The sequence below is a fragment of the Tachypleus tridentatus genome, chromosome 11 (assembly GCF_004210375.1).
Source record: "Tachypleus tridentatus isolate NWPU-2018 chromosome 11, ASM421037v1, whole genome shotgun sequence".
Classification (NCBI taxonomy): domain Eukaryota; kingdom Metazoa; phylum Arthropoda; class Merostomata; order Xiphosura; family Limulidae; genus Tachypleus; species Tachypleus tridentatus.
In genome coordinates, this window is record NC_134835.1 from 47411314 (window position 1) to 47437613 (window position 26300).

Genomic DNA, 26300 nt, shown 5'->3' on the forward strand with positions numbered 1-26300 from the left:
TACTGTTAAAATGAGGTCCCCAGTCTTAACTTATAGCGAAAATCTAATTGTTCTCAGTACCTTATGCGACAATATGTCGTGGCAAAATCTATACCGTACTTGATTATAGACACTAGAGAGGGAATAGCGTTTTCTGTTGTAAATGTCAACTCGGTATTGAATCTGAGGGGAAAATAGTGCAATAGTATATCAAGTGTAACTTGTTTTCAGAAAACAAGTTAAACCACAACTTTTTTTTGTTTAATATATATATAGATCCTTCAGCCAAAATGAAATAATACTTTTTCTTGTTTAATATATATTTGTGTGTGTGTGTATATATATATCCTTCAGCCAAAATGAAAGAATATTTTTGCTTGTTTTATATATATTTATGTATGTATATATATATCCTTCAGCCAAAATATAAACAAATTCGCACATACAAAATACAAATACTACTACAGTAGGATACGGGAAGACAGATATCTGCGAAATTAAGACACACACAGTGGTAAAGATATAACGCTTATCTATTCGGAAGGTTCACATTTGGAAGAAAAAACATACAATGAAGAACAGATATGGGTGCTCAAATCTACAAAGTCTCTCATCTAAACTACCATGCACTAGTCGTCTACAGCGTAATAGGAAGTAAGTTATTCCTAATGAAACACATACATATAACTATTTACTACAATCGAACAACATTTGTGATAAGTAAATCTTATTTCATCTCATAGTGACCACATTTCTTTATACAAATATAGCAAATCTTAAGATGTGTAAGCACCTTACTAGCATTTAGGAAAGGAAAACTGGATTCTTGGAGTTATGACCTAAAAGTTTGTACTTGAAAAAAACGTCAAGAATCAAACAAACTGGGTGCCATTCTCTGAGTCGTTATTGGTTAAAAGAAACTGTACGAATCATCTGTTTACTTTCCCTGATTATAATACTGTTAAAGGGTAATCTTAGTTGGATAAATGAACTTCAACACCAACATAAGCTCGTTAACTTGCATGTGCCAGTTACGAAACGTAATCTTGACGTGTGATTCAAGCAGGAACAAGCATGTTGTAACTGAAGTAGTCTCCTTGACAAAAAAGAAAGTTTTATTTTCTACTGTAACAGTTTTGATGTTTTTTTATGTAAAGTATCTCGATCGTTACTCTATCGTTTTTAATTTGAGTAACATTGTATACCATATAATATTAATTATTAAAATAAAGTTATAGAAAATCATACTGTGGAAAAACCTTCACACTTAAACCATATATGTAGAAAGAAAGACCAATTTTAGAAAGAAAATATCACACGTTTTTCAAAATCTGTAATGTCTTTTATTTCTACTTGAATAGGACATTATAAAATAGCATTTATTAATCTTCTGATTATTGAAACTAATTTAATCGTCTATGTGTCAGTAAATTAAAGGAAATAAGTCTTATTTAAAGGACTTTTTCCAGGAACAAACTTTCATACCGAAATAAAAGTATAAGATAACAGGGTTATGAGAATGGTCAACATTTACAAGGATACCCAATACTTTTTTAAATCATATTTTAAAAGCAATCACATTAATTTAAATACAGACGCCAATAAGACATCTTATATTTTAGTGTATATAATTCTAAAACAAGAAAATTCAGCATTTATATTGATTGGTGAATCTGGTGATAGATTTCAAACAGTAGTTTTTTTGTTGAAAGGAATTTTTATAAGTAAATAAGGATCGAATGTGCCCGTCTGCGGATCATTAGCAGTTATACCTGCTATTTGGTTAAGTGTAGCTGCATTAGTGGTTAGTGTAAGTAAAGTGGGCGTTTAATCCCACTTAATAATCACGTACCTGTGTGAAATTGTAATTAAACACATGATCTAGACTAAAATAACACTACTATTAAACATTGAGCCAAAATTCCCCTTCAAAATATAATGGAGAATGTGGTTACGTACACAGTATGCGTTCTAAATTTATGTATTGTTTTATAGTGCACTGAACAAGCTATCTTTGACTTCAGTGAAAAAGTAAGCTAAGATTTACCTGTATTTGTTGAGCTATATATGTAACTAATAATATCCAGAAGATATGAGCGCATACAGGAATACTGTGATATTATAAAAATGTATTATACAATCTTAATCGTGTTAACCGCTTGTAGCAGACTTTTAACGAAAGGTGAATTCCGTTTATTTCTATTATTCACTCTTTAGTGTAATGTAATTTGAATCACAGATAAATGTAACTAGAATAAAACAGATAAAGTACGATTAAAAGAACAAGTTTGATAGCGTAGTTATCTGATTTTTTAAGTCCTTTCAGAAACTTCTTTGTATATATACTTTAATAAATAGTCCAATATTGAAAATTTTCTGTTCATTGACAACGTGAAGTAAGCCTTCTATTAAGAGATACTGTACTTTGTTTGTTTTTGAATTTTGTGCAAAGCTACACGAGGGCTATCTGCGCTGGCCGTCCCTAATTTAGCAGTGTAAGACTAGAGGAAAGGCAGCTAGTCATTACCACCCACAGCCAACTCTTGGGCTACTCTTTTACCGACAAATAGTGGGATTGACCAACACATTATAACGCCTCCACGACTGAAAAGGCGAGCATGTTTGGTGCGACGGGGATTCGAACCCGCAATCCTCAGATTGCCGGGTACTGTACCTTATAAAAATGGTGTTTGTATGAATGCAACGTCGTTGGTATACCTATTATTCATATAACAATCGTTTAATGTCTCACAAAATGCACTTCTGAGGGAATTTTCAAACATGAGATGTATTACTTTTAGGTAGAAACACTTTACAATTACTATAATGTTTTTGACATGCGTATGATTATTATTAAAAGAAATGTTACTTTACTGTGTTAAGTTTTGACAATAATTAAATATCTTTGAAAAACAATTGACATTTTAAGTAAATTCAGAGATCAATTATAACTAGAGAAAGAGTAACAAAATTGTTAATATAATATTATAATAATGAAGCTTATAATGTATACATCCAAAACTCGGTGTGGTAGTTTCCGAAATCCGAGTTTTGGATGTATACATCACAAGCTTTATTATTATAGAATTACATTAAAAATTTGCACTTATTTCTTTTACGTTTGTAACAATGTCATGAGTGTTCCAACAGATAACAAAGACACGTTCATTGATAACTGCGTCTACAAAGAAATACTTCAATAAAATCTACTATGTGATGTGACACTGTGGTGATAGCTCATTTTAAAACTAAAATCTCAGTAAAATCCTTTGTCACATGGAGAGTGAACATTATTGATTGTGAAGTATGATCATGCACATTGTTATAGAACTGTCAGACAATTCCAGAAAAGGGGACCAATAGCCTTTCGCAGGATCTAGCAGTTATTACTGTCTAGAGGGCGGATATTTCTGCTGGTCTTATAAATAAGGTTTACAAATAGTAATGAACTTCCAAGAATGTAAACACAATGCATATTTTTTCTCAGGCATATTACATTTTATTCTATTTGTAAAGAAACCTGATAATCCGAGCGTTTTCGGAAAATGTACATTTCTTCATCAGCGAAGAATGGAAAAATAATTTATTATTTATGGTTCTCTTTTCGCAATAAATTCCACATCCAATGGTCTTAAAAATTTAACCAATTTCAACTGGTTATTCAACATCCTCTCACGACAAAAGAGCATCGGAACTGTATACATTAGTTAATACTATAAGCAATGTTTGTTATTACTTAGTAATAGCACTGTGTAAAATAACTACTTCGGTAACCCGTCCAATAAGAAGTATTATAATAGTTTAATCTAATACACAAACAAGAAGGCATTCAGTGTAAGGAATCTTCAAATAGAAACAATCCAACATTCAGTGTAACAAATCTTCAAATTACAATAATCCAATATTCGGCCCATATATTATTTTAATAAAAATAATAAAACATTCTTCTGTCTGTGCAGTCTTCTAATAATAACAAGCTAGCATTCAGTTTAGTGAGTTTTTAATAACATTCCAATCAATATTCAGCTTATAAAGTATTTTAACAATAACTCACGTGACAAGAAACTAATGACGGAATTAAATGCCTTCCACAAGATCATAAAATGTTGACTTCACATTACACGTGAGCCCGTGAGAGTTCTAGATATCCAATACTTAAGTACGCTATAAAGCTTCTTAGGATGTGTACGAAAGTATTGGTAATGTCTCTGAAAACGACTTAAACGACCAGTACCCATTTTTAACAAATAAAAGAAATAAACTAAAATAAAAAACTCATTTATTGACCACTTAATTCCACGCATGTTTTTTGAAGTGATATGTAAATTCGTATTTCACGAAGTTTATAATTCGAGGTAAAACGAACATTCATGAATCTGGTAACATTAAAATAAACTACTTCTAACGTATTGGGCATTCATATTTAAATATGCATTACAAATATACTGGTTCAGTATATTTTAAAATAATACATATAAAAATGTTATACTAATGTAGCCTGTGTTAAATGAAGAACGTAATGAAAATTTTATCATTATTTACCATACTTTTCTTAACTGTTCTTTTTAAAAATAACCACACTAGTTTAGTTTTAAAATAAATATGTATTGAAACCTTAGAGCTTACAGTAATTTTAATTTGTAAACATTAATTTGAACAAATATGCTTGAAACACTTATTGCATTAAAATACTCGTTTTGTTTTTTCAGGAAATGTTACAGTTCAAACTCCAAAATCAAATTACTTTGTCCTCTTATTTATATTCTTATGGCAAAGTTTCCGAAGACATATATATATATAATTTTACGAATTTTCTTTCATTGTTCTAACAATATGTTAATGTACAAAGTCACATGTATTCTTGCCCTTTTGTACAAGTTTAGGCAGTATACTGTTAAACTTAGAGCCCAGACAGAGATACGTCGTTTCACTTTAGAAAGGGGAAAGCCTCTGCAAATTGCAAACGAGCATTCTTATTCTCGCTACATCGTATGAAACAGTTTTATTAACGATTAGGAATACGTTGTGGATTTGTTTTTTGCGTTTTACAAAATTGTATACGTATGTCGAAGGACAAGAACAAAAGTTAACTAAACTTTCATTGTTGAAACAAATTATCCTGCCTTTTGTCTAAACTATGTCTGAAGTGAGAATAATCTAAAATTAAAAGGAAAATAAATTTCTTTTTATCTTCAATCAAGTGAAGCGCTTGATCTTAATCGACATTTTGTGCATTTCAAAATCACCTTTCTTCTCTTATGTCCCTTCCAGGAGAAGAAACACGCCGAGTACAATACAAATTGAAATACCAGCTAAACGAATGTTCATTTAAATCTGTCATTGATTCCAAGCTCGTTGTGTCTGTGTAACAAAGCTGCTCATTCGTCACTCACGGTGTTATCGGTTGTAGCCAGGAAATTCCCTTCACGCCAGTAAAGCAGCTTGGTATTTCTCGTGTGGGAAAGATCGAACATTTTTTCTAGAGCCGAAATATATCAGAAACTGGTGAAGCTTTGGACTATATTTACTGAAAAAAGTTAATGAGCATATAATAGCAGTATTTTGGATTGGTTATCAGGTTATATCCGTGAAATTACTTTGCGACCAAGAGAAAATTCTCGATTGGCACAAAATAGAGTCAGCTTAGAAATTATTAGGCTTATGTAATACAAGTTATATATAATGCATACAGAATATTTGCGGAAATATCACTTTGTGTATAAGCTACAACAATATTTAACGTAAGTCAACTCATCTGAATACGTTTTTTTAAATAATTTATATACGTGTGTGATAATTGCGTTAAAATATTGTAATTTTGTGTTTATTGTTCACTTGAAAAATAACCATTATTTATAATAAGAATATTTAACCCAAATCCTCAAAACACTAAATGCTAGCAATGTTAATTTATTATTTGTTATAATATAATGTTTTAGGACAACATCAGACCTCTTGGTCCATTTTAGCTGTCCCATTCTTTAAACTAAACTAAAACTACTAATGGTTTTCTTTTAAAAACTTAAAACCAGCCCTTGTTATTCATATAGTTATCAAGCTTTCCCTTAAACTCACTTAAATTTACTGCCTCCACAACATCTTAGGCAACTTTTTTCCAAAGTCACCCACCCTGTTAGGAAAATAAAACCGTCTTAGTTGACTATGGCTCCTACCCTCCCAAAATGTTTATATGTCCCTTATAATCCTGCTATTACCATTGCTAAGTATTATAAAAGGTGATGCGTCTACACTGTCAATTCCCTTTACAATATTACACATCTCACTGTACATAAAAATTAAGAAACTACTAAACAATTAAACATCATATCTTATTAAAATATTTGTGCTATGTGTGCTCTGCTCACCATGCGTATCAAAACCAGGCTTTTAACGGTGTGAGTCTGAAAACTTACTGCTGTGCCACTGGGGGACAAAATGTTTGTGTCTGTACAAAACCGTTCGAGCTGCTTTCAGTTATTTATTTTCTAAGCTTAGGTAATTTTTCTTGTTTTAAGATAGCTTAAAACATGCTTCCTTTTATCAAAAAAATATGGATAAGATTGAGTTTGTTTTCTTATAGCAAATCCACGTTGGGCTATCTGCTGAGTACACCGAGGGCAATTGAACCCCTGATTTTAGGGTAGTAAATCCATAGACTTACCGCTGTACCAGTTGGGGACAGATAAGATTGCTAGAAAAATAAATAAATAAAATACGTTTTCATTTATGTTTAATTCACAATCGAGATTACTAAATAATGGTATTTCTAATGATCTATATTTTTTTTTCACTTTACTAAGATAATTTCTTTCGTGAATATAGTTATGTATAAAAACTTTAACAAATTAGCAATCATACTTTATTTTTCATAGAACTATAACTGTGTTAGATATTTAACGTTATTTTATAAATATATTTATTTCTCTGTCATATTCATTAGCTTAGAAAATTATCGGTAAAACGTTATTGACAAATGTTAATTACATTTTATATCAAGTCATAGGAATGTTTATTTATCTATTTTGCAACAAAAATAAAACATTTCGAGAAAACGCATACAATACTAGCTAACTTACATCAATTTGTTTATTTTTACACAAGTTCATTACATAGCTATTCCTATTATTATGTTAAATTTGTAACGTGAACGTATTACTGATTAGAAAAATAAGGTAAACCTAAATTCGATTTCTGTAGTTTAGAACTATATTAACTTTTTTTTTCAAAACCAATGGTGTATTTTTAGTATAACTTCATATTCCAACTCAAAGCCTTTCATCCGACATTTTTGTATCTCAGGCATTGCAATCGAATTAGAATATCACGAATATTCTTACTTCAGTATACTTTATAAATGCTAGATTACTGAGCGACTGAAATTTGACAGCGTAGGGCACAAAAATGGATAAATAGCCCTTTCATCTTAAACAGACCATGAATAGCTGCGTGTCTTAAAGGCATTGAATTTCATTTCGTATTTTATAAAAATTCAAAGTATCGGGCAATGAATATAAGTGCTCTAGCTCAAGGCAAGAAATCTTAGATATGAATACATAGTGATATGAAATGTCTAAATATACAAAACGTATGAAAGCACAAAAACAAATATTAATATGCTTGACTATCAATGACAAGATTAACAGTACATTTCATGTAAGGTTTAAATTATATAGTAGAGAAATTCAGCTCGTTTGAGGATGACGTAAGCGTTGCTAGAAGGAAGTGTCAATATTTCGATATTTTATTATTTAAATTAACCCAATATGCTCAAGCTAAAATTGTAATTTCAATGTAAATTTTTCAAAGAGAAAGATCTGATTATTTTCCCCACTACTGTCTAGTCTATATAAGAACAATAGTAAGTCATATATACATAATTGTCAGTTTTCCGAAAAACGAATTTCCACAGAAGATTGTTTCTTGTTTGTTTTTATTAAGCACAAAGCTATAATATGGATTATCTGCGTTCTGCCCACGCAACCAAACTCGAGTATTAAAAGCTGATTTTTAGCGTTAAAAGACTTCGGACTTACCGTTAAACCATCAACACAATAACAGCTCTTACACGACTTACACATATTTGAATGATCCATCAGATTTCACTGGTGGTGAAACTGTTGAAAGGATCTGAAAAGTACACCCCATTTCGTATAAATTTTAAGCCAAAGCAGAATACACAATTTTCACCTTAGACAATAAGGAAAACTCATAATGTTACTAACTGTTATTTTTCGTGTTTCTACTGTCTCGATATGTCTTTTGTAACGCAGAAAGCCGTGTTTTGATGTAATTAATATAAAATAAACTTTTATATTTTTTCTAGCTGTTTTTACAATAAAATTCACAAATGTGAAACCATAATTATCTTAATTATTGATCATTAAAGGAATTTGAACTACTTAACATTTATTTTTTCTAAATATTGCTTGTTTAAATGATATGTAAATTTTCAAAATGTCATTGTGTTATTGCTATTAATTTCTTCAGACGTCGGCGTCGTTTAATTTGGAAATAGTTTTAAAACTATGGTGGTTAAATCGACCGGCATTTATCTTTCTTTACCTTTTTACTTTGTGTCTTCAGTGTTCACTTACACACATATCTCTTCTCTATAGATGCAACCTTTCTTATTGATCGCCAAGATACATAAAGTTTCGTATTCCAAACTCGTACTAGCTACCTACGCGACCGTTTGTGCTAGACAAACTGGATTATATTGTTAAAAAACATTTATGAAAAAATATTTTAAGATGCGTAACACTAAAAGGAAAGTTAATCTGTATTCAAAAACTGACCAATCAATCTGTAACAGTGACAGTGAGTCAAAAACAGCAGATTGAAAATAAATTCTCTGATAAACATTTAACCGTACAATAAAGTATCTATTATAATAGTACAGTGGTACCTCGGTTCTCCCTTTTCGAACAATTCGGTTTTCGAACATATTGTTTGAGAAAAAACTGTCTCGATTGTCGAACATAAACTCAGTTCTCGAAACAATCTGTCGTGGACCGAACCCTCGAAATAACCCGACTGATGACCCGAACGACCCTTCGACCATTTTCGGCCCACGCGAAGCTTGCCCAAAACATTTTACCCGCTAAAATCTGCTGTGAACGTTCTCATTTTTCTTTTGTTTTTTTTTATAAATATTTTGATAAAATAAGCCACCATGGGGTCAAAGAAGGATAATGAAAGCAAAAAGAAAACTTGTTAGAGCCACAATAAAGGTGAAAAAAGATCTCATAGCGAAGTATGAGAGTGGTGTTCGTGTGTTTGGTATGGCGAAGTCTACAGTCTGCACCATACTGAAAAATAAAGAGGTCATCAAAGGAGCTGATGTTGCGAAAGGAGTGACAGTGCTTACGGAACAAAGATCACAAACAATGGAAGAGGTAGAAAAACTGTTGTTGATTTGGGTAAACGAAAAACAGTTAGCTGGTAATAGCATTTCTGAGACCATCGTTTGTGAGAAAGCAAAGCAGTTGCATGCTGACCTCCTGAAAAACACCCCTGAAACGAGTGCTGATACAAGTGATGCCTTTAAGGCTAGTAGGGGATGGTTTGAAAAATTTAGGAAGAGAAGTGGCATACATAGTGTGGTGAGACATGGGGAGGGTGCCAGGCAGAAACAAACCTCAATAGACAAGTTTTTAGTGGGAAATAGGTCCAGTGAGTCTCAAGTAGATTGTAGCAGTGCAAAGAGACAGAAAAGAGAAAGAACCCCAGAAAGAGAGTTACCTGACATTTTTATGGAAGGTGACTCCCCTTCTAAACAATAATAACTCTCCTACTCTCCATGTTCCTCACCACCTTTAACTTACGTCATCAGCTCTCCTCAGCACAGGTAAAGTGCAGTTAAATTTTCATTTATTGTTTTTTTATTGTGTTTATAGTTTTTGTGGTTGACTTTATGCATGTATTATTATACAGGTATAAATAAGCAATATTTTTACTTAAAATGCTTCATAATGCGTAATTTTTGGAGGTCTGTAACGGATTAATTTAATTTAGAGTATTTCTTATGAGAAAAATTAATTCGGTTTTCGAACAGCCTTCTGGAACGGATTAAGTTCGAGAACCGAGGTTCCACTGTACTAGGTTTTGTTCGAGATTCAGATTCTTTTGGGGATCTTAAAGGGTCTGATGCTATGTAAACCTATTTCTCCTACTATTATAACAATACACAGTTTTTCTGTCCTGAAAATACGCACGCATCACCTTACTACGTAATTGCGCATGCACTTCATTTCAAGGGGCTTAAACAAAGGTGAATGTAAATAAACTTTAGTATATATTTTAACAACAACATATTAACATTTTATCAATTTTTTGAAAAACGTTTAACGTTAGGTCGTAGAATAACATTTTACGTTTATTTATTGATAGTATTAAGTACTGTAGTGTTTAGCTACACTAGGTAAACTAGAGCAAAAAATGTACACAAGTTGCAAAGTTTATTTATTTCACATTATCGAATGTGAGCCGAACTTAATAAAGGCTTAATTTATATTAGGCCTAGAACAAGTGAGGCTCTAAATTTCGATGTGTGAGATTATAATTCTTTTGTATTATTATTCAAATTCTCTATTTAAAGAACACTTTTGCAATAAAGATACTAATATTACTGCAAATGTCCCACGGGTCTCTGCTAGTATTAGAAATACAACATATCTAGCTCGTGGTAGAAACTTATCGTAGTTAATAAAGCATTTGATTACGTTAAATGATGTGGATCATAACGAGCTATGGAGATATTGTACCGATAAGATCTGAACCTGAGGTGTTATTGAGTGTAGTTTACGATATGATGTAAAATATTATTAACAGTTATTTATAAAATGAGCTTGACGTCTTTTGTTTGACCTTTCAGTCAGTTACGACGTCTCATGCTCCAGTAGGATGATGAAAGTGGCTGTTACATTAAATGATTCCGATCCAGTGGTTTACCTTGACAAGCTAAAAGGATATCCGGGTAAGTTTTGATGATATTTTATCCATGCTTCCCGTCAGTTACAAAGTTACAATTTAGAAGAATGTTTTCTTCATTACTAACAAACACTTTATAAAAAACAAACTTAATAAAACTTGCTGTAGCGAGTTTTACTAAAAATAAGTTATTCTTTTATAAAATTAATTCATAAATTAGGTTAAGTGTCTAACTCATAAACGTGATGAAAACAAACATGATTTCACAAACGTCATTATTTTGCTGATGAAGAACAAAAAAGAATGATCTGGAATGTTTTAAACATTGATTCTTTTACGTGGGTTATCATATCTTTCATATACATTCAATTACTTTAACACAAAAATACTTTTTGGACAAAATTTCATCTTGTATTGTAAAAAGACACTTTTATAAATAAACGTTTAATTGTAAATTCTTATATTCTGTTACACATTTTACTTAACAGGAATGTGCAGCAAAGATAAAGCTGTAGATTTAGTTCTAAAATATTTTGTTAATTTATCCATATAGTATTTAACTTGTTTTTCTTAAACCATATTTCCCCGAGCCTGCAATAAAAAATATTATTCATTTAATACTTTGATCTTTTCTAATTACTAAATATATTTTATTTATTTTCATCAAAACTAATGAGATGTCTTATTGTCTATGAAAGTCTAAATAACATGGAGTTTTATCTAAATTAAGTAAGAAATATTATTGAACTTCCTGTTTTATAGAGGTCACAGTAGAATTATAAGTATTTAGTAAGATTATTGTGTTACGGTTGTAAATGTTAGAAGACTTAATATTATAGAAACTAGTTTCAGCACATTCGTGGATCCTCTTCGTCTTCAGTCTCCCGTTGTCTTCTGGGAATTAATGAGGTTTAGAGTCCATCATCCTTTAGAATATTATACACATAAATATTCTCTGTATTAGATCTACATATAAGAAATGTTGAAATACTTGCAAAATAACAGAACGTCGTGCAGTAAATCTTTTATAGAGGGAGATTATAGACTTTTTTTGACATTGTCTTTGTTGCTCGACGTTTATGCCGAAGGTAATGGTAACAAGATGTTCATGGTATAATGCATCTATAAAACGATCACGTTAGACGAAAATGCTGTTAATTCTGACTAATTGGCACTATAAAAATCCCATAGAACACCTTTTCAACAATGTTTACAATGATTACACTCACTCAGTAAGATTACGCATGAACAGACTACATCTATAAGGTTTATGGGATTACTTCCTATTTGTTTTATGAAAATGAACTTCGTAAGAGTATAGTTATGTATTGATAGTTTACACTATGGCAAGTAGTCATGAAACCAATTAAACAACTCCACACTAGCGCAATACCTATAAACATACAAACAGGCATACTATTCCCAGCAGTACTGTGGTGGATACAGTTATGGCTCTCAGAATAGAAATTACATATACAATATGTATAAATCAAATATTTGGCTGGTGAAGGGTACTCCTTCAACTGATTGGGGAAAAAACATGTCTCAGTAGAAGCTGTGTTCATACACTGACGAAGATGTGACAATATTGTTGTTGTCAACAATATAAACAGTGAAGGTAGAAAGACCAAACTCTTTAAAAGTAATGTTAAATAACGTAGGACATGTTTTTATATGATATAAGACAATAAGATATTGACCTTGCTGCAAGTATAGATGTTAATGTTACATCGAGAACAGTAAGATCCACATTCACCCAAACTAGCCGCAGTGGATGTATAGCTGCTGAAAACCTATTGCCTTGAAGAGCTGACCAAACTAAAAGAATAAATTGAGTGTCAGACTCTAAATACCCAGCACAGTTGAAGGAGATATTGGTTGGCAATAATCAATCTTAGTTTGTATCGATGTAGTGAAGCATAGTGGGGGTGGACAAAACAATTGTGGGTTAGTGACAGGTACAAGTAGATATTTATCAATAAGTCACTCCCTTAGGAACAAAACTGTTGGGCAGGGAACCTTATTTCAGCAACAGAGTGATCCCAGGCATGAAAGGAGAAATTGTGGTGAAATGATACCTACTTAAAAACAATGGTCAGTGTAACACTCACAGTCATGGGTTAGTTAGCACAAAGTTCCGGTATAGAAACTAATAGGAACAAATAACAATTAAACAACTCTGCTAGACTGTGAGGACATTTGAAATAATATTGTTCAATCATACACTGATAAATTTCTGGTAACATGAAAAACAAGGTGTAATGCTCTGTTTAAAGCAAATAAAAAAAATATTAATGAGTTCTACAAGTTATTTGTTTTCCTTTTGTATTTAAGTGTCGAAATAATGATGAATAAAAATGTAAATAATATAAAAACTAACAAATTAAGAACGTGCCATTATCACAATTTTAAGATATCTGAATGCTAGGATAAAAAGAGCAATAGAAGAAGTTTAAACATTTGGAACAAACATCAGATCAAAGGAAAGGTTAGTATTATCAGCTAATTACAGGTTTGTTTCATAAAACTGACAAATTAAAAAAATGAAGCAATAAATGATTTTGAAAACTGTGAAATGTCGAACTGAATTTGAATGTATAACTAAAAACAGTAAATCTGTCGTTGATCATATAATTGGTTCAGTAAATAATATAATACTGGAAAATAACTTTCGAGTACGTTAAATGATATGTAGTTTTATGTTTTACGCATTAGTTTTGTGTCCCACTTTCGTACGATACATGAACAAGAACGTGACGAATTGAAAATGTTAAACATTTAGTCCCAAAATTAGAAATCAATTTTGAAACAAGGACTAACATGTAACTCAAATTAATAAAAATATAAACATTAAAATTACCTTTATAAAACAAAGAAAAGAACAATAGAAATACTGAAAAACGTTCTAGCTGGACGTTTCTATGAGAAATTATTTAAAAAGAAAAGAAAAAAGAATTTAAAACTACAATCATACATGTTAATAAGTATGCATTTGCAATGGAATAAATAATTTGAGCTTTATATGGAAATCTGAATGAAAAAGTTATATATAAGCACACTTGAAAACAAAATTATGTAGTTACAAAGAGAAGAAACATTTGAGAATAACTGTAAACAAAGAGGGATATTTAAAACTGTGTAAACAAATTTCACTCTTCAATACAAATCAGCTTTCCGAAACAGTTTTTGGTGCTTCAGTAAACTAAACAACGTAAACAGCATGTAAAAGTTACAATGGTTGGAATATTTTAATACAGTATTGAAAGCTGCTAATTATAACATCTTCTCATATCTCAAACACATATGAATGAAATTGTATGAAAATACTGAGCATTTTTAGGTCTTGTTAAACCAGTAACCGAGTAAGAAGTTTTATAAATGGATAACGAACTTAACAATAACACCAACAAAGAACGTTTTAGATTGGGGTGAAGTTACACATACTATTTCACAAATATTATATGATTTATTTGAGATAATAATAAGCATTGGGTGTTTTTCAGGCTATGTGATGAATCTGGTATTTGTACATGACATGAGAAAAGTAATGCATATTATTTGTATAACTGTCGAAGAAAGTTACTTTTAAATATTGATGTCATTTTTTTTTATAATTCAGTAAAAGGAGAAGTTAAACAAGTTAGCAGATAAAAGTGACAACAATATTTAAAAGTAACTTTCTTCGACAGTTATACAAATAATATGCATTACTTTTTAATACGTCACTTTTTTTACAATTCAGTAAAAGGAGAAGTTAAACAAGTTAGCAGATAAAAATCTTTAATTCAATGATTATCAAACCAAATATAAAAAATGAGTTTATTTTAAAAAATCTTGTGAGGGGGTGTTTAAAAGTGAGATATATTCTACGTGTCTTTATTTTTACTAAGGCTAATATTAGACTTGTATGGTAATATGGCGTTGTGGCTTAGATTAATGAAAAGTTGTATAAATGATAACGTATTAAATGTTATGCAAAGTAATATATAACAATACTGAATTTTCAACCAAAACATTAAAAGATTAAACTATTTCTCGATTGTTGGGGGAAATGCCATTCCCAAATTGAGTGAAACGTTTTGTTAATAAAAGAAAAAAAAAGACACGACTCAGCTGAGGTGATTATATTATAAATTAAAATATTTGATATTAATAACTATTTTATGAGCTGTTTTATATGTCAATAAATTGTGTGTGCCTTAAATATGAAGCCGAAATGTTGAGGGAGTTTGAATTATGTTATAGTAAGAATGGTTCAAAATAAGTAAATATGTTACCATTTATGAAACAAAATGTATTGACATTTTGTCACAAATATGTGTTGAAGAAATCACGACGTTATATTTTAAAAGTTTATTATATGTTTGTAAGAAATTTAGATGAATTTGAAAGAAATATGTGAGTTTCTGATGCCAAACATTTGCTTTTTGTGTATGTGTCACTCTGGAAGTCAGTAATGAAATTATACATTTTTGTGCATTTGCATTTTAAAATTAATTCGTGGATTGGAACAACTATATTAAAACAAGAAATTATACAACCAACCGCTTCAAAAATGTTTATTGATTCACTTTCATAAATGATACAAATTCTCCCGCTAAATTATATATTTCAAATCTAAATTTAGAATATAAGTATTTAATCAAATACTGTTTTTGAAAGGTGGCGTTACTGTTGTCTAATATACTGCCATCTCGTGCAGAGTTGACTGCAATTGAAAAAATGAAGAAAAATAATTTCTGTAGTATTATTTATGGCAAGTATGTTTAACTATTATAATTTAATAGAAATTAAGTTATTTGAAGAACTATTCCAATTTGTAATAAATATGTTAAATCTGAAAAAGTTGAGTGATCGTACAAACTATTCTAATTGTATTTGGTATAATTAAGGTATATGAAGATACTTCCACGTATCTTGAACTATAAAACTGTAGTTCTTCCCAAGAGTGCCTAAAGTTGTATAGCATGAGCTCAGAAAGTGAAATAAAAAAGTATTTTGAAATTGTCGTGTCCATACGTTTAATACATTTTGGTAAATTGTAAACTCTGAATGTAAATTGGATATGTTCTAAAATCTTCCTTATAACCATCACAAACAGTGCAGGCTAACAAAACTGAATTCACAATTGTGTGGAATTTTTTTGTGTGGAATTTCATACATACTACATGTACACATTAAATTAGTAAGTTAGGACATTTCATAACATGGATTAAAGGTGAAACAGCACGTGCAAATAAAATGCCTTAAAAATTATCTCGATCGAAGAACGATTCGTTTCCACCTTGTGCTTTTTCTGAACAAGAAAAAGAGCTCGACATAAAAGCACAACAGTGTATTCAAATAAACATAGTGTTGAACTGACATTGCGCACCATGTGTATTGTTAGAAAACACTAAACTTGTGTATTTATATGGCTGTAAAAATCAACTGTTCCCTAGTTAACAAGTGTCTGTTTTGTGAAATAATGCAATACTTTTGTCAATGTACAACACTATTTATTTTATATGTATATATGGATATGTGATACCTATAGTGAAAAAAAATCATAAATATGCGTATTAATATTTGCAAGCGTAATAATACATCAATGCACGTTAACGTATTTTAAAAAATGATTAATTAACAAAGCGTAGGTATTAATAATATTCTGAATATATTAAATCGTGTTGTGTGACTTGAAGGGGGGGCGACTATCATACCAGCTAAATATGAAACAAATGTGGGATAAGACAAACCTTTCATGAAATTTATAATAGGAACAATTAACTTGCAAATTGTGCACGGTTTTATTTTATTAAGGAGGTGGTGCAGACTTAAATATGTTTTATACTGAAGATTAATGCTTGTTCCTGACAGCAAACTTAATGCTAATGTTTCCTGAGTAACAAACACTGATTTTTATTCATTCAATTTACATGATGTATGCACCTAACTTATATAATTAGAGTAGTGTAATTAGTATTTTTATATAATTTTAATAATTTACAGACATCAGAGTTATTAACATTTAGGCCTATGGAAGTGGCAGGCTAAAATATGAGTTTGAAACATCGAATATATTTGGCCAGTAAATGATTAAAAATGTTTAGTGTGTTTAAAATAAAATGCAATAGTGCTGATTTTATCACTGATTAATTAGTTTGATGACTGGGTATTATTTTGAATTAATGGTTGTATGTTTGGTATCTAAGCAACAGAATTTAATATCCTTGCAACTAAGTATCTTGGTCCTTTCAACAGAATTTAAGATTTTTCTAACCTTTTGTTTATTGTAGAGTGAACAAAATATAAGATACGTTTAGCCATTTCTCATGATGAAGATCCTTACAGCTATGCATCATGTCAAAATGAAAAGGATTTAAAGTCTGGTTCACGTTGTTTCATGTGCGACTAGATATAATTAATTATTAATTACGTTATGTTACGTGGTAGACTAAATATGATTTAAAATCATATCAGCAATTAACACAATGTAAACTGTAAAATTATTCTGTCCTTATTTCATGGTAGACTGTATAAAATTTAAGACTCTTCAGGACATGTTTCACCGTAAGCTAAACAGAATTTAAGATTCTTCCAGATATGTTCGGCCTGGCATGGCCGAGCGCGTAAGGCGTGCGACTCGTAATCCGAAGGTCGCGGGTTCGCGCCCGCGTCGCGCTAAACATGCTCGCCCTCCCAGCCGTGGGGGGTGTATAATGTGACGGTCAATCCCACTATTCGTTGGTAAAAGAGTAGCCCAAGAGTTGGCGGTGGGTGGTGATGACTAGCTGCCTTCCCTCTAGTCTTACACTGCTAAATTAGGGACGGCTAGCACAGATAGCCCTCGAGTAGCTTTGTGCGAAATTCAAAAACAAACAAATCCAGATATGTTCCTTCGGTGGCTGAGAGCTAAAATTGAAAGTTTATGACGCTATATTTCTGGATACTATTCCTAGGCACAGCACGAATAGTCTATTGAACAGCTTTGCTCTTAACAACAAATAATCTATGTTCTAGACGCTAGAGTGATCGGTTTAAGATCTTTCTAAATATGTTTCACAATAGAATAGTCTACGTAAGTACAACCTTTCCAACTGTTTCACAGTATCATCTTTCTTACTATGTTTTATAGCAAACACTGTAAAATCTTTTCAGGTTTGATAGTAAAATGAGTAGTGTGAGCATTTTAACTCTTGTTTCATAGTAGAATGAACAGTGTAGGATCTTTCTATGTTTCACAATAAAGTGAACAATATAGGATATTTATAACCGAGTGTCACAGTATAGTGAACAATGTTGATCTGTCTATCATAGTTTTATAGTAGAGTGAGCAACGTAGGTCTTTTTGAATATGTTTCGTAATATGCTAAACAGCAGATGAAATATTTCCAACTGGGTTTCATGACAGAATGAATTTTTTTTTTTTTTTAAATATGGTTCCTGATAGACTTGATGAAATTTAAAATTCTCTCAAATAAGCCTCAAACGAAATTGAATAGAATTGTAAATCCGACCAACTATGTTCCATGGTAGACCGAGTAGTGTGTGTGTGTGTGTTTTATTATAGCAAAGCCACAAAGGGCTATCTGCTCAGCCTACCGAGGGGAATCGAGCCCCTGATTTTAGCGTTGTAAATCCGGAAACATACCGCTGTACTAGCGGGGGGCAGACAGAGTAGGATTTAAGAATCCGTCAGCCACGTTACATAATCTATGATCTATGATTTAAGAATCCATCAGCCACGTTACATAATCTATGATCTACGATTTAAGAATCCACCAGCTATGTTACATAATCTATGATCTATGGTTTAAGAATACACCAGCTACATTACATAATCTATGAACTACATGTTTCGTCGCAACATGAAAAGGTTTTAAGATTTATGAATTATGCTTTATTGTAAACAAAACAGGATTTGTAGACGATCCTCAATGAGAAACTGAATAGGATCTAAGGCCCTCGTAATAAAGAGCTTACCAAAATGTAAGATCCCAATTAATAAGTTTCATTGTCGATTAAAGACCCCTCTCCCCAGCGGCACAGCGGTATGCCTGCGAAATTACAATTCCGTAAACTGGGTTTCGATACTCGTGGTGGACAGAATACAGACAGCCCATTATGTAACTTTGTACTTAACTGTAAAACAAAATAGATTATATAAAAACTATTTTAACTATGTTTCGTTATTATCTCAGAAGGATTTCAGATTATTTCAAACATTCGTCAAAATAATTAAAGCAGGATTTAAATCAATCTAAGTACATTCCATGGCAGACTAAGCACATGGTAAGTATAGTCTTCTCAGTTCATCCCATGGAAGCGTAGACAGGACTTCAAAACTTACCAACAATATTTTGTGTTTGGCAAAGATCATAACGTGAATCTCATTTAAAATCTCTCCATTTGTGTCTACTTAGGATTCCCTCCTCCCTTTTAACTCGGTTTCATAGTGGACTATAATTTAGAGCCTACCAGTTGATTATGGATGAAATTCATTAATAATGTTTTTAAAATGAAATAAGATAACTCTTATATAAGTTTCGAATGAATTACGTGGTTTAAATCTTTTGAAATTTTAAGAATTTCGATTGAACATACTGGGTTGAATTATATCTTAATTGGAACTAAATATATTTCAGTAATGTATATTTATCTTTGCTAAATCACGTCTTATTTAGTGATAAAAACGTTTTGATATTGTATATTTACACTGAATCACGTATTACTTAGTAGTAACAATGTTTCGATAGTGTATATTTGTGCCGTATCATAATATTTTTGTCAAAATAGCTCTATTACATGTAAAGCAGAAAACAAATAAAATAATACAAACATTTATTTTGTTTTATCGCTTCAACGAATAAAGTTATTTTTATAATAGTTTAAATTTTTACAAGTCTGAACAATAATATATACAATCAATATTCATTACTATCTATCATATACAGAAGGTACAAGTATTTCATTGATTTTCATTTTAATTTATTATACATCATATAAACGTATTAAAAACAAGTTCTTTTACAAATGTCTCAATTTCTTTAACTTCATAAAGTTCAGGTTCCCCCAGTGGCACAGCGATAAATCTGCGGACTCACACTGCTAGAAATACGGATTCCGATACCCGTTTTGGGCAAAGCACGAATAGCCCGTCTTGTAGCTTTGTGCTTAATTACAAACAAACTTGCAAAGTTTAACACCATGATTTCAGTAAAAAGTTAAGAAATTTATGTGTGTTTCGAGAATAAACAGTTAATGAGTCAAACAGACCAATAAGTATTCTTCTAAACGTTTTAAATTGTTTAATTTAAATCTAAAACCAAGGACTAAAAAAGGTTCACAACGTCTTGACTTCGTACAAAGCGTAATTAATATCTAGCTTAAGATACATACGAACTTTGTGACAAACTTTGAGGGAACACCTGCTTCATTCAATACATGCAGAAAATAGCTTTTGTTCATACAAAACAGATTCGTTTTCCTTTTTGTGATGTTACAGTATTCGTGATTAATTATAATTAATGTATCCACAACGGATATGTTTTAATTTACATTCTTTAGGTTTTAATTAAATAATCGTGTTATACTTGTTTTAAACAGAAAAACAAAGATTTTTTTTAAATTGAACTCACCTATATTTTCTTTTTCTTTTTAAATAATGGCTTAATTTCAAATCCATCATTGTATTTTTATGGTTACTGAACTTTCAAGTAATAAACATTTTCATCGTTTAAATAAATATAAAAAAATGTTGTATTTAATCCAAACAGAAAAAAAGTATTTATTGGCTTGGTTTTCTACAAACAAGCAGGAAATATAATCAATATTTGACAACAAAATTATTTTCGTAATTACCTCCAAACAGAAAGTACAAAATATTATCTATATAATAATATAAACAGAAAATAACCAATATTTGACAACAAAATTATCTTTATAATTATCTTAATGTTAAAAGAACTTTTCGAAGTGAGAATTTTATAAGCGATTTTAACTAACCACTTTCATATTTTTGCGTGAATAATTTCCAAATAGTTAATAATATGACAAAATAATAAGTAGATTTCACTGTCATTACATTTTCGTTTTGAAATGCATGTATTGTTTATTGGTTTACTTCAACGATAACTTATGCACACATAGGGTTAAACAGACAAACCAACAGACTCTTCCCCCCCATGGCTTCAGTGTAGGTTATCATCGGAGGAAAAGAAATCAATCGACGAAACACGTTACTCTTAAACGAATAGTGATATATTTTGTTACTCTTATAACTCATCCACAGCTGAAAGTCCATAGCGTGTTTCATAATATCTCGTCTTAAAAGCCAAGAACCTCAAATTCCTAGTTCAATACGCTAACCAGAAGGTTGCCTTCAACTCTACTTACTTAGTACTGCTATGTATTGAACATTATAATAAATGTTGTGCGAATAAACAGGGTGATGTGGATATGAATCGATCCTTTTAAACACAAAAGTGACAAACTATATTTCTGATTTTCATAAAAATCATAACTTAAAAATAGCATTCTACCTTTTGCTCATACGTTTTGCTTATAGCAAAGCTATATCCGGCTGTTTCTTGTGTCCTCCGTATTACTGTCCCACAGTGGCCCCTCAAGTATAAGCTACAAAAGTTGTTTTTTGCTATAGTCGTCCTTAATTTTTAATCTGCTAGACTTCTTGTCTTGTAAGACAAAAAGCTAGTCTAAAGCATTAACCAGAATCTTGGGCTTTTGTAATCGAGTAGTGGAATTTGACTGTCACGCTTAAAATGCACCAATGGCTGCAAAATATGGATCGTGATTCTAAAGCAACGAAATTCAAATCATGTACATACAGATGCACAGCCAGGACGTGTTAATTACAAAGCCACACCAGGGCCATTTCATTGCATACATTATGGTGATAAATATTTTGTTTACGCAATACAGTATTCCCTCGCTATTCGCGGGGGTTACGTTCTTTAACCCCCCCCCCGCGAATAGCGAAAAACCGCGAATATTGGATGCAGTTTTAAAATTTCTATGTATGAGATTATATACGGTACTAAATGCTTCCCAGACACTTTCTAAAGACACTCTTACTCATTAATACAGTAATAATGTAGTAATATTGCATGCAGTCATGTATTTCACTAATGTAGTTATGATAATGTAAACACATTTTAATTTTGTACTGCAACAATATTTTAATCAAAAAGAAACGTACATAGTATAGTTACCCATACTGTATTACTGTACCGTAAAGTTATTTTCTATGCGTACAACACATGTATTAGAATTGACAGAAAGTGGAACAAATTTAAAGGCAAACTTAGACAGATAAATACAGTACGCACAGTTCAGGTAATAATAATACAGTACAGTACAATTCAGTAATAATTGTTTGATAAAGACGTCAATCGATAAAACTGCTTGAGAGAGTAAATACAGACATACCCTCGAAAAGCGCTTTTAGTCTCTATGACCTACAAAAACCCGGTTTACCGAGCATTCGTTTTTATGACGTTATGACGCTAGCCCGGTATACCGGCATACGATGCGATAGGGTTAAGAGCCTAACCCGCGAATATGCGGGGCCGCGAATAGATGAGGGTATACTGTACATACATACATGCATATATATGTATGTATATATATATATATATAGGTTTATTATAAGAACATTCCCATTAAAGTTTCCAGTATTTATTATTAAATAGCCATTAAATAAAGTATAAATATTAGTTTATAAATTATTTATAGAAAATATTTATTTGAGTACTTTGTATTTTTAAAAAGTTAAAAAAAATCGTTTTCATTTTATAAAGATATACTTAAAACTCGGAATATAAAAATATCTACATATTTTTTTCTTATCTTTTTCTCTTAAATGTAATCATGTTTATGTTCAGTTATCATGGACGTAAATAGTCAGTTAATTAACGGTTGTAACATTACTGTACTTTATCAAAACATAAATGAAATTATAATATTTTATAAGAAACTCTCACAACCTTAGCTCTAGTATTTGAATGTCAGATAAAAAAATACAATTTAAGCAATAAAGTGAAGTCTTTGCTACTTTCGAAATGCCAAAATTCGTTTGTACTGTCGAGTAACTAATTTATAAAGGGGGCGAGTGCAGCTTTAAATTTTAAACATGTTTTTACAATGTTCAGTGTTAGTGAAATTTGAAGTAGCGAATTTAAAATTCAATTTGTGTTCTTTTTAAAAATATGAAAGTAGTTCAAAGGAATACAGCAATTATATAGTTAGTTCGAATCTATATAAGAAAAAGTAATAAAAGAGTTTTAAAAAATGCTGACATTTTGAAGTAATGAACCTTGTAGACGTGGCTATGCTCACTGTTCACTAACAAAATGAGTATACTATTTTCATTCCATAAATCTAAACAAAATTCGATGACAGCTTTCAAAATACTTGTAGATACAATACACTCACTTGTAACAAATTATTTAGCGCTTAATAAAGAGAATATACTGTTTAATATTAAATAAATGAGAGTAACTATCATTCACCCCCCAACCCCCACTGATACAGCTAAGAACATAGAGAGAGACAAACACTGATATACTATCCATATCCTGATGATAAACCTTGCATAAAGTTCAACGTCCTTGAAGAAGTTTCTTTACATGTAAATTTGGATATCTGGTATTGCATTTCTATTGCAGAATATACTTCGTCAAAACACGTTATATTATTCTCTTTCTTTTATCCTACAATAGAACAAATTCGTATTGCCTTAGTGCAGGTTCTCTCCCCTGGAGAAAAAAAAAAGTTATAAAGGGGAGATGTTATTACATAGAAATCTCCTGCTGCGCCGTTCTATTATTGGCCTTCGATTTTGGAAAATTCTATATGGATAGTGTGAGACAATGCATTACGTCCTAGTCTTTACTTTATCTTATTATTTTTTGTCAGAATGCCAGGCGGATATCAACGACGGACGAGCAACGTTTCGCCTTCCGTTGGACAACATCTACGCTTGTGGTACAATCAGAGTTCTCAATAAAATAACGGTAACTGTTTAGTTTCTCAGTAAGCACACAGAGTAACACACTTTGAAATATAGTTTAGATAAACTGGTATTTAATGTCATACGTATATCACCAAGCATAGGAACGGTACTTTAATATACTCTTTCATTTTAAAACTGACAGTTGTGGTTCCAATATTTTTAATATACTCTTTCATTTTAAAACTGACAGTTGTGGTTCCAATATTTTTTTGAACACTCTTTAGGCTATATATAACAAAAACAATATTAATTTCTGAAAATTACACACCAAACTTTACACCTGCTTTAAAGTTAAACGAATTTAAAATTGAAGTGACTAGTAAAAATATAACAACACAAAAATGGTTTTAAAATATTTTACTTCTTTAAGGCACATACACGTTCCACATTTTTTAAAAAATATTTTGACATATGTTTGATTGTTTTCTGAAATCTTATGAACAGAGCTTATAACACTAATAACTAACGAATTAGAGCTAATAATACTAATAAATAACGAATAAGAACTGATGATATTAATAACTAACGAATCAGAGCTAATGATGCTAATAACTAACGAATCATAACTTACGATTCTAATAGCTAACAAATCAGCGCTATTGATACTAATAACTAACAAATTAGAACTAATGGTTATAATAGCTAACGATTCAGAACTAATGATTCTAATAACTAACAAATCAGAACTATGGTACTAATAACTAACAAATCACAACTAATGATATTAATAAGTAACAAATCACAACTAAGGATACTAAAAACTAACGAATCAGAGGTAATGATACTAATAATTAACGAATCAGAGGTAATGATACTAATAACTGACAAATCAGAGCTAATGATACTAACAACTAGCAAATCAGAGCTAATGATACAAATAACTAACGAATCTTGAATATATTTGGAAAGGGTGAAAAGATCTTCTACCACAGAATTATTGTTGAACACTCAGTGGAGCCTAAAGAAATTATTTTGGTGAAGTGCGCTATCCCTGGTGAACCTCATAAAGGCGTGTTTCAAAATAGGACCAGAAGAAATGTCCTTCCTGAAGATTTCTCTGAACCTGAGTAAGATTATTTTTATCCAAAACATGAAAATAACAAGTAGTGTCAAGTTGTTACCATGATTGTTTCTTTTTTGCTTTTGTTTTCGAAAGCGTAATTCCAGGCCTTTATTCACAATAAAGAACATTAAATATTTATTTGTTTGTTCGGAGTAAGCGCAAAACTACCCAAAACAATAGGTTATGTGCACTCTGCCATCCACAGGTATCAGAACCCGATTTCTAGCGTTTAAGTCAGTATACATAACATTGCACCACTGGAAGAGTAAATATTTTGGATAAAAACAACATATTAAATGTAACATCATTTTTCTATGTGCGCTGATGAAAGTAAAATGATAAGTTTTATGTGTCGAACACCTTGAAGAGATGTCAAGCTGCATTTTATCTGAATAATTATAATTGTTTGCATAAAGGTATTTACTGTTTTTGAACCAATGCATAACTAATGTTTTCAGAAATACGTATATTACTATAGGTATAAAAAATGAAACCGAATAATTTTAACCATATTTTTCTGTCACAACGAGTTAGAGCATAAAAATTGAAACGACTTTAAAAAACTATTGACTGTTATATTAGTTTATTTTTTGCCCCCCGCTAGTACAGCACTATGTCTTCGGATTTACAACGCTAAAATCAGGGGTTCGATTCCCCTCGGTGGGCTCAGCAGATAGCCTGATGTGGCTTTGCTATAAGAAAACAAACACACTAGTTTATTTTCAATACATTTATAATTTTCAACTTACAACTTAACCAAGGGAGATACGAAGGATATTTCTAGCTGAAATACATCTTCAAAACTTTCATTTTCACAAACTAGTGGGAAACTAAGAAATAAATTTTACGTAAATATAAATCAATGTGTGACTTAGCAGTAACTTTAAGCGATTATTAATCTGGAATTCAGGACTCAATACCTGCGGCAGAGACACACATCAGATAGCCCACTATTACTGTTTTATGCTAAACAAACAAACTTAAGTATAACTATTTTTTATGTTTCTGACTTCATATTGTAAAATCATCAAGCCATTGATGCATTTTTTGTCATATAAATTTATCACTTGTAAATTGACTGCGTTAAAATTATGAGTTTCCTGTTTAGGTTAAGATAATTCTATGATCACTTGTATAATAATTCTTAAAGGTGTTTCTTACTTCTCAGGTTAAAATCACCGAAATTGTTATGGAGGTTCATTAGGTCCATGGGAAAATACTTACAGATTTTCAGTTTTGCATTTTTCATTTTGCGATTTTTATGGGCAATTTTTTTTACAACTACCTTGACCCTTTGTCGATGGATCTTAACCA

The 26300-nt window shown here is 31.0% G+C and overlaps 1 protein-coding gene across 1 annotated transcript in view; it reads left to right on the forward strand.

The window, feature by feature from the left end:
• Positions 1-26300, forward strand: part of LOC143232100 (uncharacterized) — a 128768-nt gene that overhangs the window by 86705 nt on the left and 15763 nt on the right. Inside the window, exons 2-4 of the mRNA XM_076467174.1 lie at positions 10853-10954; positions 23827-23924; positions 24833-24990. Of these exons, the coding sequence (XP_076323289.1) occupies positions 10853-10954; positions 23827-23924; positions 24833-24990 (358 nt within the window). The remainder of the gene's footprint in view (positions 1-10852; positions 10955-23826; positions 23925-24832; positions 24991-26300) is intronic.